Raw genomic sequence first — 15,961 nt, 5'->3', positions numbered from 1 at the left:
TCATAATCTATATATTATTACGTGAAGCAAAAACTTTGTAGGTACCCCTTTTTAAGAAAATTGCGCAGACGAAGGAGTATGAAATTTCCCACACTTATAAAATGTAGAGGAGTGCAGAATGTTAATATTTTTTTTAAATTATGAAAAATACATTAAATCAATAATAAAAAATACCATGTATTTAACACCCACGCATGAATACTATTTGTGTATTGTTTAGTCTGGTCAAATTATCTTTATTAATATTTGTCTGGGCGAAATCTGTGATTATAGAAGTATATTAATCTTTGACAATAGAATCATAATATGTAGTTTACAAACTTATAATTTCAATTCATTATAGTCGAATTTCGACTACCAGAGAACCATGAGTCTTTATTCAACCTTTAAATATGGTGGTATATGGTGCGTTCGCACGATTACAGGTCGCTTTCGAGCCGGTGGGCTCTTATTATTTCACACGCAGCGCGTTCAAGAATTCTTTAGACAAAAAAATTGGACATGCTAAAATAAACTTTACTACAATTACTTAAAAGTCCGTTTCCAACGTGATAAAAATCTCTCCTCTCCGAGCGCCGGTCTGTGTGGACGGCCCCTTTACCTAGGATGCACGGTGTAGACTCAACGTTAGGACCAGGGGGGTGCAACTCCCATACAAAGGAAAATAACATACAACTAGCGTCATCTTTAGGAACCGGCGAGGTCATTTTTGAAACGTTTTGGCCTTAATGAACTAATAAACTCACTAGATGGCAGATACGAGTTCTGACTCAATAAAAAAGGTTAGCATACTTTGAAGCAGTGCTTCCATTTTTAGGGAATTCTCCCTTTTTTAGGGAAAAATAGCTGATATTTTGGATGATAAAGACAATTTAAAAAATATAAAAAGCAAAGCCTATACTAGTAACTGTTGTGAATTTTAAAATAAACGGTTTTTAAAGTAAAACAATGAACATTTTATTTTATGGAGAGAGAATGACATTAAGTCGAGTTGACAAGTAAAAGAATAAAACAGAGTTGTGTATAAAAACTATTAAGAAGGTTTGATTCAACAGTAACCCTCTAGTAAAGTAAATCATAGATTAAGCCACTGCTTTTTTCTTAGGGATTCCCCAGAATCCCAATAAGTATAATCCGCCAAACTTTTATTTACCTATTTTCGTTGATGTCACCAGAACTTACTTGTATTGTAATATACAGGTACTTCATGTACCATGAAAGATTATCATGGTAATTTCATTTACGAAAACCTTGTGATTGTCATTTCACTTTTGCTAGCAGTTCCTTCTTCAAAGACTGAGGTGGAAAGATTATTCAGTGTTCTCAAATGTAAAAACTGACAAAAGAAACAGGCTTTCTAATGAAACCCTGAACGGCTTGCTTCATAGAAAGTTCCCAACTTTGCCAGCAAACAATTGCTCAATTTTAGAACCGAACAGTGTTAGGTTGCGTGCAGCAAAAGAATATAAAAGAAATGCGTCGACTTCCTTGAAAATTCTAATCCTATAGATCTATGATCTTCTGGGGGCGTTTATATTATATATACCTACATTAAATAATATGCTGTGGTTTATTTTCTGTATTTTATTTATGCTTTCTATATAAAGGATTTATGAAAGTTGTCTAGGAAATTTTAGGGATAAATTCAAAAGAAACTAGGGTAAAATGTGTTAAAAAAAACTTAAGTGGAAACACTGCTTTGAAGTTTTCAAAATTCCAGGGCCGTAAAACAATCTCAAAAAAAAAAAAAAGTTTTCAAAATGTCGTAACGATTTAATTTTTTAAATCGTTTTTTTTTTGTCTTGGTGTGAGTTATTTTACGTTGTAGTATTAATTTAGAGCATCTTTTAGCTTTATGAGAATATTAGACGATTAGACATTGAGAAACTCTGTTTTGAATTCTCTTTAGACATAACTTGGTTCCAATACTTTTTTCTTCGTTAGCGTTTCGTAAGCCTGTGTAACTATTTTCGTTTCTTACAGAAAGTTTATTATTAAAAATCAGCATGCCTCGAAGATCGAAAATGAAATGCTATTTCGGATGCCTTGATAACGGTGAGTTTACACTATTTTCCCGGTATATTATTTGCTAACAGAATTATTATTCATAATATAATTAAATGAATTAGCACCAACTAATGGTCCTTCCTATTTCTGCTGCCTAGCTATCATATATGTTAAGTTTGATTAAAACAGTCGGTGTTAAGTCTCGTACTATCACACACACAACTCAGATAATAAAATTGTCTCGAGTGGGTGGAAGTATTTATGTTTTGCAACTCAGCGTATTATATGCTTATTGTCAAGTGGGCCCGAACTAGTTTTTTGGAATGATCAATCAGTCATGCTTTCCTGTTTAAATAAAATACAGCACAATTGATCTCACATCCAAAGTTAGATGATGGCATTCACATTTTGTTTCCTGGTGTTTGATAACCAAGTTACATCAAGTGGCCTGTGACCACGTTCATCCTTCTACCCAATATAAAATAATGTTTTTATTTTTGTAGACAAAGGTTTGATAATGACAAAATTTTATGGAAAAATTATAAGGAGCACTAAAATGTCTGAAACATGAAAAGATTGATGCACTATATTTGAACCAGAACGTGTTATGTAATATATTAATTTGTAAGTATGATTACATTAACACTAAATTTTTCATGGTCGTATTTTTTCAATATTTGTTACATACTTAAGATACTTTGTTTCTCCGTTTCAGAAGAGAAACTGATTCAGCAAGGAATGTGAACTCACAAGGGATCTTAATTTTTTTGAAATATGTTTATAATTTATAAATTAATAGATGAAATAGTTCATAAGAACTAAATTGATGCCAATTTTGTTTTAAAATAGGTTGTTTAGTTCTTATAGTTATACTATTACGTTTGAATAGTTGTAATTAGTAAGTTAGTAATATATGAAAATACTGATATAAATTTTTGTAAATGAGCTTTTGTAAATTCTACGAGAAGATGATTTTAATTAATGATCAAAAGTCAACGATCTTCAAAAGCATTATTTGCAATTATTTAGATTAACTGTGGAATATATTTGCTAACTTGTGTTTTCTGTATGAGCAGATATAAATGAAAATGCCCAAACATGATTATGTTTCTTACATTTTCATTATGTGAAATCAATATGCTTGTGACTGAGTGTATTAATAATTTATTAAAACTTAAGTGATAGACAGCAACCCCTATGACACTGCTGAAGTTTATAAGCACTGGTGACCACTTATCATGAGCCGGGTTGTGTGCTCGTCTGCTGTTGAGTGCAATAAAAATTTTCGAGACCCTTTCTATTATTTAGATGTAATATTAATGTACATTTAATTTGGATTAAAAGATAAATTTACATTTTATGTTTGCATGTGTATGTTTATAATTCATTTGCATGTAACGAACATCAGTTTCTTTTGTAACAAAATGCAAACTAATGGTTTGTAATGAATGTAATTAACTTTAAGATGATTTTCTTTCAATCTGATGTTTGTTTCATCTAGTATTACCAAAGCTAAAGCATCAGAAACGTCAGAATAGAAATAATTTAGTTAAAGAATTAAAGTATAACTATTGTAATCATGTCTAAGATTACTATAAGTGTCATTAAGTACAAACTATCAATATTTAACAGTACTTTAAATCATCATTACATTTTTTAAACATTTTTTGTTTTTTTTGTTTTTCAAATCATGTAACAAAACGTTTGTGCAGAACAAAATGTCACATGTTATGAACATGATTGTGGGTTAATCGTTTCTTAAATTTCTAAATGTTTATAAGAAAGCTAAGAATAATTTAGTATTCACTTTAGTGTGTGTATTATCTCTACAATGCTAGTTTAAATGACAATTATTGTATGATGAAGCATAGGTAGTGTTTATAGATGTAATATTTTCATACAAGGTCATGATCTGTCACGATCAACTTTAAGCAAGAACTGCTATCATTAAGAAACAAATTTATTAAATTTAATTCAAATTGTCTACTATGTTTATAATGGAAAGCTGACATGTTTATATTTCGCACAAATGACTTAATTGACATTGAATGATTTGATTATCTAGACTTAATTAACTTTTAGATAACTTTCGATTTAATGTTAATAAGTACGCTAGTAGGATTAATCTAGAGGAGTTATTGTTATTCGAAGTTTTATACAATTGTACGTTCATACAATCTTTTAACCGAAAATTGTTTGTAATATAGGGAAATTAAATAGCTTACAGAGAATTACAGCTTTTTATTTTAAAAAACTGTTTTCTCTCTGTATGAAAAGATCTTATCGATTAGAATGCTGAACACAATCAAACATTCCTTAATATCTCATAAGTACTACCGGGAATTCCAGCGATTCTAAACGATAAGATTTTTTCATAAAGAGAGTTATTAAAAATATTAAAATTACTAAAAAAGCCACCTGGTGGGGGGTAGGGAGACTAATAATCGACCGTAGCGACGCCTGCTGGACCGGGCTTTAACTAAAGCAAAAATAAAAACGAGAGTTGCGCATCTATCTCTAATATATTAAGTGTATAATCTATGGTTAGGACACCGGCTTCGGTATTTCTGATGAATCCATTAATTTAAGGCCTCGAACTTACTAGACCGCGCTACATTACCTGGAGATGCCTTTGGTGTAGGTATCAATATGTATACTGGGTGTCAGGAGATCGCTTCCGAAAACGAAGATAGATATCGATCCTGATTAAAAATCATATTTATAAAACTTTTATTACCATTATATACGCTCCATCATGTTAGTACAGCTAAATGAAGCGATAGTTTCATAAAAAGTACCTTAATAAAAAAACCCAGCAATGGAATTCTTTTTCTGTCCCATCATCAGTGTCATTAGTACTATCGTCTGTCTTCCTTTTCGGTCTTCTCACACCCAGTATATTTAGGAAATTTTAACATTAATAAAAGGTAAATAAAATAACTTTTTGTAGCCAAATATATTTCATAGAAACACACTCGCCATCATGTTACTCTTAAAACGTAAACTGGAATAGCGACCAGCGCCGCGTACTCTGCAAACAAAAAATACGCAAAGTTAATGAATGACATTTGTCATTTTGTTTAATTCTTAATTGCATAGATGAGTGAAAGGCGTCATCTAAGTTATGGGACTGAAAGACCTGACTTAATAAATAATCAATATCCTATCTTTTGAATAACTTTCAGGTGTTGAATCACTTAATTCTCAAATCATGTATTCCAATAAAGTTCAAAATTGTTATCTATTAAAAAGCCGCTTTTTTTGTAGTTTTTCAAGACGTTCAAATCATAATGTTGACTCCTTATTTAAAGATATAAACCACACAACCACCTTACCAACTAATTAACCCTAACGTTATAGAAGCACACAGGTGATCATACATTGAGCAGGTTCACTTGGTAGACCAACAGCTCAAAGTTACTGAGCTTCTTGTACAACATGATTTTCAAATTAAATTATTTGTTTATGGATATTTAAAAAAACTTGCGTTTGCCGTAACTATTGCTTTGTCTGAATGAATACTAATTTTTTGAGAGGTCTACCATTTCATAAAGTCCCAATATGAAGCTCAATTGGAAAAAGAATCCACAAAGTGCAGTAAGAACATGAACCATCAATCATTCATATATAAAAATATCATCTAATATTTGTATAAATGTATAAAAGTAACTTATATACTCACTTTGTAAAGTTTAGTCAAAGAGACCGAAGCCCATGTCATCGTCAGATTCAGAGTCTTCTTTCTTCTCCTCTTTCTTGTCCTCTGTAATTCAAAGTCGAAGGATTAGACAGAGAATTCAAAATTGGTATAATTTACTATTGTTTTCAAAACATCAGATAATAAGAATGCAGCACTGTTTGATCAGTCGAAAGATGGTGTTGATTTGAAATTCATCACAACGAATTTTCTATTGCTAATAAAATTGACGTTGAGACTTCATATAACCTTTTATTACATTTGAAGCTAAATAAAATAGTTTAAAATTACTCATAGGTGTCATAGACCTGTAGTAGTTACTGTGGTCTAAAGACCACATTTGGTTATGAACATCGTCAGTCACAAATTATATTCCAGCTATTTTAATCAGAATATGCAACTGATTCTCCACCAAAATAGGTGAAATAGTACATAATTACAGAAATTATCTACACAGTTTCAGTATTGAAATAGTCCTGTCATTAACGATGTTACATTGTTTATCTTGATTTTGAAATTACCTTTCTTCTCCTCAGCAGCAGCAGCAGCTGGGGCAGCTGCAGCAGCCGCTGCAGGTGCTCCGCCTCCTACTGGCATTGACGACAGCTTCTCACGTCCTAAGCACATAAACAACATCAGATATGCACAACAATCAACCTCTTTAGAGTTATAAAAAAGGAATATCAGAATAGTAGATAGCATCAAAGTCATTCAGACGAAAGATGGTGTTATTATTATTATTTCATCATTATAATCAATATAATCATATTACAACCACAATTAAGTTACAATTACAATAGGTGTAGGTACTAGGTCACTAGTACTGAATTAGAAAGATCGTGGATTAGATGTAATTAATGTACATGATTTAGAAAATTCAGTGCTTATCATTGTCCTTTCTTTTGATATTTTTTTGTAGTTTTAATTTTCAGTTCTTTTAACAGATGGGTGGCAATAACCCTATCTAGTAACCACCAGAACTAACAGATAGATATGAAATCATTACACCCACCTCTTGAAATCAAGGTGCTATTATATATTTTCATAAATCATTGATTAAATTAAGAAAACTCTTAGTTCTGCGGACTATTTTCTGTTTCTAACTTTAATGGCTAAAATATTCAAGGTAGGTAGAGTGCTTTTAATAACTATTAAACTTAAAAAATTAAAAATTACACTACAGGAATAAAAATTACATTGAAACTCTTTAAATCCGTACCAAAATTAAATGTGAATGTGTGCTTGTTTGTCCTTATTTGAAGTCAAAACGAAAGCATCAGATTAACTGGATTGTTTTTGACAGTATTGGGTCAGGAGTTAAATATGTTCTTTTTTTATCCCAAATAAACATAATATATTATTATATTATTCCCACGAGTAGCTACACTTACATTTTCTTTACTGTGACCACGCGGGCTAAGGTGCAAGTAACAACTATTACAGTTAGTATTCCGGTGGTACATTCTGCGAAGCACTGCTCTTGCTAGGGTCAGTGTTAGCGATACTCCGGTTTGAGCCCCGTGAGCTCATTTACACATGTTAGGGCGAAGCTGAAACGGCCTCTCAAGGCTAACAGCATAGGTTTAAAAAAAAAAGTAGTAAATTATATATTTGACTTACCGGCCGCAATAAGTTGTTCAACATCCTTGCCGTTGAGCTCAGTGATTACTTTCTTAAGCTTCTCAGCGTCAGCTTCGATACCGACGGAGCTGAGGATCTTCTCAACGTCAGCGGCAGCTGGCGTGGTCTTGCCACCCAGCACAGCCAGTAAATACGCGGCCACGTAACGCATTCTACAACACAATAGATTTTAAACATATTATTGCTTAGAAAATAAGATTTGTAGTTGTATTTTTGTTGGACATCGTTAGAGCCTAAGAAGTTAATGGGTAGTTTGTCGTCTTTGACTATGTACGATATTACTAATAAATAAATTAACTTAGGGTGCAAAACTATGTTTATCTTCGTTTGATGGATTGGAGTATGCACGATAACCGTAAGTTAGTTTTACCTTTACATTCATACACAACATAACCTCAACAAAACTAAACAGCAAAGCCCGCGTTTTCAATCTTTTTAAATCACTATCAAGATCACAGAATTCATACGATAATCAGGAAACGCACACCGCTCATATTAATTTCGTTGAAATAAAAACAGTATTTTGCTATTCAAACTTACTTTTAAGTCCTAATTGACACGAAACGTGTAATGCCGAAAGAATAACGTTCGTCTTGAACAAACGTCAACAAGAAAGAAAGAACGGTCCACAAGGTTTCATTTGAGAGTTACGTTGTCTATGACAGCGTAGCGATTTGGACCTGATTTTCAAAACAATCGATTCTTAAATCGATCTTTACAACAAAAAAACAGTGATTTTATTTGAAACAGTTTATAATTGAGATTAGAATGGAGTAATACTTTTTCTTATGTATATATCTTCTATATACTTCTACTTGTATATATGAATATAATACGAAGGAAAGTGCTGGATTCCTATTAGTCGTGTAGCCATTATTAAGTTTTTATTAAGGATGAGAAATAATTCTTTTTCTAACTCTCTGAAGGCGTTCAACTAATTTTAAAATTATTTCATAATTCAATAAGAAACCAAAAAGCTTGTTTGTTTGTTAAATTGTTATGTGTTACGTTAACTGAAATTTAAATATTTGCGCCCTGATAAATTAACTCTTGTGTGATGTGAGTTATTGACTCGTGTGTAAGTAATTTAATGTTTTCCTGGTAAATAAAAGTTCAAACTGTTCGAATAAATTCTTCACCCGTCTCAAGCATAATTTTAATGTGAATCGGTTCAAATCGATTTAAAGATCAATCGTTTTTGGAAAGAATCAGCATTCCTAGTTCGTCAGCTGTCATTTCTCAAAACATATTTTTTTTATTCTTTTACCCATGTACAAGCAAAGGGCACATATTGCATACATCCAATCCAGTCAACATTTATTTTATCTGACAGTCATACGAAACCAGATCTGTTTACAGATGTTGAATACTCACTATTATTACAAATTTAAATGAGAACAAATTCAAAAAAGTACTATATCTTTTGTGTTCATTTTTAAAGCACTGATTTCTTTAATATTACTGGCCATACCAATTTTAGTAAAATCGACACTCAACGGCTCTAATAGAATATTATGTTATTGCAAAATGTAACGTTTTACAAATAGTTTCTCAGTTTACCAAAAGGTGCCGCTATATGAAAATATTTTGTTAGGCCAGGGTGAAGCCTTTGATAATGCTAAAAAGTGAAAATGATTGCAGTAGGATGAAACTCGTTATAAAAAGACGAGAATATAACAAAAATGAAAGGAAAAATAATTTACGGGTGATCTGAGGTCGAGAAGGGGGGGGGGGTGAGTTTTAAGGGTAAAAACGGTTTATCTCGATTTCCGGAAAAACTACAATTCCTATGGAACAAAATTAAATGACAAAGTTGCAAATAATAAAGAGACCTAAAACTTTTGTGATTACACTTTTTCATATAACCTCAAAATTTATGTGAAAAATTCAAGAAATCGTATTAATAGGTTGGGAAAAAAGACTTTTCGCATTGTAGTATGTATGAACTTGTAATAAAATCTCTTTGGCTATATTAATTGTATCTGGCTGGTTTTGCTATCATTAAAAGATTAAATTTTAAAGAGGATAATTACAAAATCAAATTAGGAAAATGTGTGATTTATATTTATTTTTCGTACTGTCAAGATGAGTGAATGTAATGAAGAATTTCGATACATTTTAAAATTTTATTTCAAAAAAGGTAATAATGCAACGCAAGCCGCGAAAAAAATTTGCCATGCTTATGGACCTAGTGCAGTGTCTGTGAGAGTAGCACTTTGGTTTAGAGCGCTTTCAGTCCCGAAACTTTGATGTCAAAGATGCACGTCACTCTGGTCGCCCTATTACCTACGGATAAAATGGATGCCATTTTTTAAAAAGTGGAGCAAGATCGGCATATCAGTAGTTATGATGTAGCTGAAAAATTGAGAATTGACCACAAAACAGCTTTGGCGCATTTGAAAAAAACTGGGTGCACAAAAAACCTCGTTATTGGGGTACCTCACGAGCTCACTTAAAGAAACCTAATGGACAGTATACTCATTTGTGAATCTTTATTACGACGTAATGAAACCGAACCATTTTTGAAAAAGCTGATAGCTGGTGACGAAAAGTGGATCACGTACGACAAGAACGTGCGAAAAAGGTTGTGGTCAAAGGCCGGTCAGGCCTCACAGACTGTGGCGAAGCCCGGGTTAACTCGCAACAAGCTGATGCTGTGTGTGTGGTGGGATTGGAAGGGCATTATTCATTGTGAGCTGTTACCACCAGGCAGGACCATCGATTCTGAACTCTACTGCGAGATTACAACTGATGAGATTAAAGGAAGAAGTTGAGAGAAAGCGGCTGGAATTAATCAACAGAACGGGTGTGGTTTTTTATCATGATAACGCTAGACCTCACACATCTTTAGCCACTCAGCAAAAATTAAGAGAGCTTGGCTGGGAGGTTTTAATGCATCCGCCGTATAGTCCTGACCTTGCACCTTCACATTTCCACCTGTTTCGGTCTCTTCAGAATTATTTAGGCAGTGTCAGGCTAACATCACGAGAGGACTGCCATCAAAACCAATTGTCGCGGTATTTTGATCAGAAGCCCCAAAACTTCTATAGCCATGGGATCATGTCCCTACCTACAAGATGGCAAAAAGTTATCGAACAAAATGGTACCTTCATACTTTAGTTAAAATATGTAATTAAAGTATATTAAAAAATTTTGTGATTTTTTTTAAAATGCGAAGAAACTTTTTCCTTAACCTATTATATCGGATACCTAGTATATTTTTTATTATTACAATTCGAAAAATATGATTTATATATGTACTGTATTTCTTAACATTATAAACTTCTTGATATTTTAGAGGCTTGATTTTAGAGACATAGCTTGATTTTTACCCAATCGAAAATTATTTTAATTTGCTAAGTAGGCAAACGACAAAATGACGTACAGGCTGGTCATCATATAGCAGCTATGCCTCCCATAACACTCATATCACTGTTCTTGTATAATGTTCCTTGAATTAGTTCCAGAAATACATCGCGCTCGCGCCTTACAATAAAAACCCAAAACTGATACGCAACCAGCCGACGTCGCATGCGCAACTATTAATAGACCGTGCAAATCAAAGATTAATACATAAAAATTTAGTAGGTCGAAAATGAAATTAAAATTAAAATCTAGATTACTTTTTTATTATAATTTCACAAAAAATACATATAACATTAATGTAGGTTAAAATACACTATTTATATCAAACGTGGGCATTAGCTAAGTTGTGGAAGTAAATTGAAAATGTGTAGTTCTTGAGAATTCGAATGTACAGTGGATAAAACGTGCATTCTATGTCAAATAATCTTTGTTCACGTCTAAACTGGAAATGGTGCCTTCATCTTATTGGTTAGTCGGCGCGTGAGCTTGTCAATTTCAGTGCTCGAGTTTTAAAAAAGTATACTACATACATAAAGTGGCACGAAAAAAAAAACTTGAAAAATAAAGTGGCGTCATAATATACGTTCGAAATTCAAATTAGTGTTTGTAAAAAAAATCAAGCGAATCTTGTTTTATTTGTGATGTTAATGTGGATTTGTGAGATAATCAAGAAGTTTTATTTTTAATTTTTGTGAAAAAGTTAACCACTTAAATTTTTATATTTGTTTTAGAAATTTCATGTTCGTTATTTTAATATTGTTAAAGATTTTCACTCAACGTACGGGTCACACTACAATCAATATATCTCTGAACACGAAAAAAAAATTGATTGAAATCTAATTTAATAAGGTATGTATTTACCTGCATTTATAACATCGATAAGCTAAAATAATTTAAGAAATCAAATTATTTAAGCCGTATAATAACATCACTATATAATGTTTATAAGTTTTATGGATATTTCAATTGTGTTTCACCAAAAAAGATTTAGTGTACATAGTTCACAACTTAAAAAAAAATTAAAAATTATACTGCTTTAAGCGTGCCTTGTAAACACGTCGTCTCGGAGTGTTAGATCGCTTAACAATTCCACAATGAAATTGATTGAACGCGATGTAAATTTTACGTTTTTCTTACATAAAACTTCAGTCTCTATTCTCCCATTTAAGGGTAGATTTTTATAATAGATATCCTTATGACTTTTTGGCGAGAACGCGAGGAGTGAAGTTTTGTGATTTGTTTTATTTTGTCTATTTAGTGTTTCTTCAGGTTTAAATATGTAATAACGGTGGCTTATTAACTGTTTAATATCTGTGAAAGTGCACAAATGTCGGAAAATGAAACAGAGTCGCTGGACGTAACTTCTCGGGATCCTCCAAAAAGTCCACTGAAAAAATCTCAGTTTTTATTATATTTCATCCCATATCATCTCATCTCATTTAATTTTAGATCATTTCATCCCAGTTGATTAATGTCTCAAATTAATCATCTTCGTTTCATTTAACTCCATATTATCATTTTTCATAAAAATAAGAATATAAATTAAAATAAGACGACCTAAAGGTGTTAGTTACCAGGTCATAAAATCTCTTAAAAAATATATATCCTTATAGTTAAAAAAGGAATACTCATACAGGAATATTTATGCTGTCTCAGGCGCCATGTTTAAGTGTGGCTTTACTGGATGTAAGACCAGTTCCTTTCTTTTCCTGGTTTATCTTGAAAGACGACTAAAGGTTCGTCCGAGAATGGGCTGGGCGACAGCGTTCTCTGAGTAGGTACAATACGTACTGCGATTATCAACTCAAATGTACTTGTCGTAAGGCGTATTCTAATTATTGTTTTCTGGCACGAAACTGTCTTGCCTTCAGGTTGAAAGGTGTGACAACCGTTATACAGCTGAAGCTTCGGCTGGATGAGTCTACAGCCTCCTGTATGCTTAGTGCGAGTTAACGTTCTCGATAGCGTAAAAGTTAACTCGAATTTGTATGGAGTTGGAACGTTTGCCTACGTCTGCCGCTAGGGGCGCTGTTCCAACTGCATACAAATTCGAGTTAACTTTTACGCTATCGAGAACGTTAAAAATCTCGAACTAAGCACACTGTAACAACGTTACAACGGGTGGGCTACGGACTCATTCACACATCTAAGCATTAAAAAAAAACATAATAATATGGATTTTAAGAAATGTAAAATCACAAAAAGGTTCATCAGTTTTGGTTTTGACTTGAATATTTACTTTCTAACCCGAAGCTTCTGAGGACTATAATAATAATAATAATGTTTTTATTGCAAGTAACCATGACTCATATAAATTGTTAATAAGACTTAGACCTATGTTAGTAGTTATATTTACATCACAATGAATTACTGTGGTAACATCCCATGGGAGATGGCACCACAGCGACCCATGTATACACAGTCCAGCCTGCTTGCGATCATGCTCAGGATACTGTTGGAGCTGGCCCTCACTCTGCTTACCAGAGATGCACACCTCTTACGCATGGTAGCGTACAAATTATGAATAAAAAATATGAATAAAACTATGAATCAGATACATTGCACATCGTAGTAGGTAAATCAAAGGCGGGTTGTAAAATTCCTGCCCGATTTCGAATAAAACTAAACACAGCACATTTTCATTAGATGCAATTAGAATTTGGAAATGTTTGTCGAATTGTTAACATTCAAAGTCTTGAGCGGCGGTGGAACACGGAATAATGTATACGGATAAACACGGGTGAAGTCAAGTAAATAAACTTATTAAGGAGTTTAACTTTCGGAGTGTTCTTTTGTCGTTAATTTTTCACTGTAACACATCTAAACTCTATTTTATGAAAACATTAATTTATTTAAATTATTTAAAAAAAAAAGAACATAATATTCCTAACCTAAAAGTAGGTACATGTTATTATCCGCAACATGCTTCGTCAGATTACAGAAGTGGAGTTATCAGCAACATGCTTCGTCAAAAAGTACAATATTTACATTCAGTTACAGGCGTCGTCATAAGTAACTTAATTGTGTAAACTCTATTTTATTGTCTCAATGGGTAAAAAGTTTTATCACCAATCTTCGAAAATATGTATATAGGTACTTGGTAATACATCATGTTTTTTTTTATTTTTTTTATTGCTTAGTTGGGTGGACGAGCTCACCGCCCACCTGGTGTTAAGTGGTTACTGGAGCCCATAGACATCTACAATGCAAATGCGCCACCCATCTTGAGGTATAAGTCCTAAGGTCTCAGTATAGTTACAACGGCTGCCCCACCCTTCAAGCCGAAACGCATTACTGCTTCACGGCAGAAATGGGCAGGGTGGTGGTACCTACCCGCGCGGACTCACAAGAGGTCCTACCACCAGTAATATTTGCCGCCAGTAACATAAATTTACATTATATTTTTATACTACCGGATGTAACAGGCTTGAAAATAGTTTATTAAAAAAAAAACTACGAAAAAAAAATCGATGGAGATCATAATTTAACGATACATGCACATCGGATGTGGTCTTGGCATTTACGATGGTTTATTATCAGTTGATTCGGATTAACACGACACATCCCTGATATTTTTAAAGATATTATTTTTTCTTGGCCAAATGTTTACATTAATCATTTTCGAATACGGACCCGATGATGCTTGCCACCGTTACTCAAAGTTGAACATAGACGCAGCCCACTGAGTTTCTCGCCGGATCTTTTCAGTGGGTAGATACTGTGAAGCTCTTGTTAGAGCTAGTGTTAGCAAATTATCTCAGGTTGAGTCCCTGAGCTCACTTACCCGTCCGGGCGTAACTGAAATAGCCTCTTAGTCTACCAGTTAATAATTAAGGGAAAAGAAGTTGAATTAGGGGGAAAGTAGTAGGAGTATCCTGATCACGCAGGAGCCAATCACCGTCGACGCCCTAGACACGTCCTTACGGATACATCAGATCCAATAACTCTTACATTAGACGTTTTTAGCTCTAACACTAGGTGCAGGTTCTGGGACTCCGGTAACAGTACTCGTCGCACTCTCCAAAGAGTTCGACGTGCAACCTAACCCATGAATCAGCCCACTGAGTTTCTCGCCGGATCTTCTCGGCGGGTCGGAATTCCGATCCGGTAGTAGATTCATTCGCGAAGCAGCTGCTCTCGAGACGTTAGGTCTCTATCGGAGGCGCTCGGACAGCTGTTAGCTAATCCCACCCCTCCTGGCTGAGCGTTTGCTCGCCCACCTGTCCTGGTGAAACTGGAAAGGCCTCCGGGCCACCAGTAATGCTTCGATCATTAAAAAGAAAGTGGAAGTTACGTAGGTCATCAAGAACCGGTCACTGCGACCAGGGAACTCTAAATATCTGTTATATGCCGTTGTAATTCGAGCCTATGAATAGAATTAGATAAAGTACCCTGACTATGGCTTCATATAGTGTACTTAAATGACGCATCTGAGTGATCGGATGCCGTTGCAAATATTACTTAAATATTCGTGTTTACCGGTAGATTTCTGACGTGCGTCCGAAAGTCCTTTTGCAAATATGTTTATTAGAGTTTAGATTAGTATGTATCCGGAATTTTAATTAATTTTTTATCTTAGAGGAAGAGATTAGATAGAGAAAGCAGACAGGTAGGGACAGGCGGAAAATGGAGACTGTTTAATTTTTTCTGTTACACATTTCTTTTCTTACTGGGACTGGGACGTGTTGTGAGTCCGCACGGGTAGATATCATCGCCCTGCCTATTTCTGCCGTGAAGCACTAGTGCGCTTCGATTTGAAGGTGGAGCAGCCATTGTACTATAAAACTTAGACACTTATAACTTATGTTTCAAAGTGGTTCTGGTAATCACATAACACAAGGCAGGATGTGGGCTCGTCCGCGCACAAAAGAAAAAAAATATTCACCTTCCGTTTCCATCAACGCGTTGACAACCCTTGCCGTTGTGGAATATCAATGTCTAAGCGAAGTTTACGAATAGCAAAACAACGATCAGCTTTTGATGATAGAATCGTAAAACCAGTGACGATTCTGCGGCGGCCCTACACCGCTGTATGCGCCGGTACCGTTTTTACGTCCACAATAATAAATTCGGTACGGAGCCTTGATGTCCGCCGCATAAATCTAAACTTACGATAATGTCTACGTATGCACACGTCACTGTTACTATGGATACAACGTTGGGCCATCAAACGGACTGTTGGCAAACACCAATCGGGATTGAAGCTTATTATATTGTGTTCGGTAATAGAAGTGTATTTGAAGTTTGATA

The 15,961-nt window shown here is 34.0% G+C and overlaps 2 protein-coding genes and 1 long non-coding RNA gene across 7 annotated transcripts in view; 2 read left to right on the top strand and 1 right to left on the bottom strand.

The window, feature by feature from the left end:
- Window positions 1-1,806: 1,806 nt before the first annotated feature.
- Window positions 1,807-4,238, top strand: LOC149501350 (uncharacterized). Its single transcript, XR_016324355.1, has 3 exons — window positions 1,807-2,055; window positions 2,511-2,631; window positions 2,723-4,238. It is a non-coding gene; the product is annotated as an uncharacterized LOC149501350 (long non-coding RNA).
- Window positions 4,239-4,948: 710 nt separating this feature from the next.
- Window positions 4,949-8,023, bottom strand: RpLP2 (ribosomal protein LP2). Its single transcript, XM_028170987.2, has 5 exons — window positions 7,886-8,023; window positions 7,325-7,497; window positions 6,226-6,321; window positions 5,690-5,770; window positions 4,949-5,038 (listed from the first exon to the last, which is right to left on the bottom strand). The coding sequence occupies exons 2-4, from the start codon at window positions 7,494-7,496 to the stop codon at window positions 5,700-5,702; spliced, it is 339 nt and encodes a 112-aa protein (XP_028026788.2). The 5' UTR covers window position 7,497; window positions 7,886-8,023; the 3' UTR covers window positions 4,949-5,038; window positions 5,690-5,699.
- Window positions 8,024-8,230: 207 nt separating this feature from the next.
- Window positions 8,231-15,961, top strand: part of sand (potassium two pore domain channel sandman) — a 40,302-nt gene continuing 32,571 nt past the window's right edge. For 2 of the 5 annotated variants that reach the window (XM_089733916.1, XM_089733912.1), the window contains exon 1: window positions 8,231-8,423. The gene's annotated coding sequence lies outside the window, so the exon portion shown is untranslated. Of the gene's footprint in view, window positions 8,424-11,171; window positions 11,565-15,961 lie in introns of those variants that run through there. The other 3 variants (XM_089733914.1, XM_089733911.1, XM_089733913.1) reach the window with 2 other exon arrangements.

The sequence above is a fragment of the Bombyx mandarina genome, chromosome 16 (genome assembly GCF_030267445.1).
Source record: "Bombyx mandarina strain Sakado chromosome 16, ASM3026744v2".
NCBI classification, from domain to species: Eukaryota; Metazoa; Arthropoda; class Insecta; order Lepidoptera; family Bombycidae; genus Bombyx; species Bombyx mandarina.
This window is presented reverse-complemented; position numbering and strand designations above follow the sequence as displayed.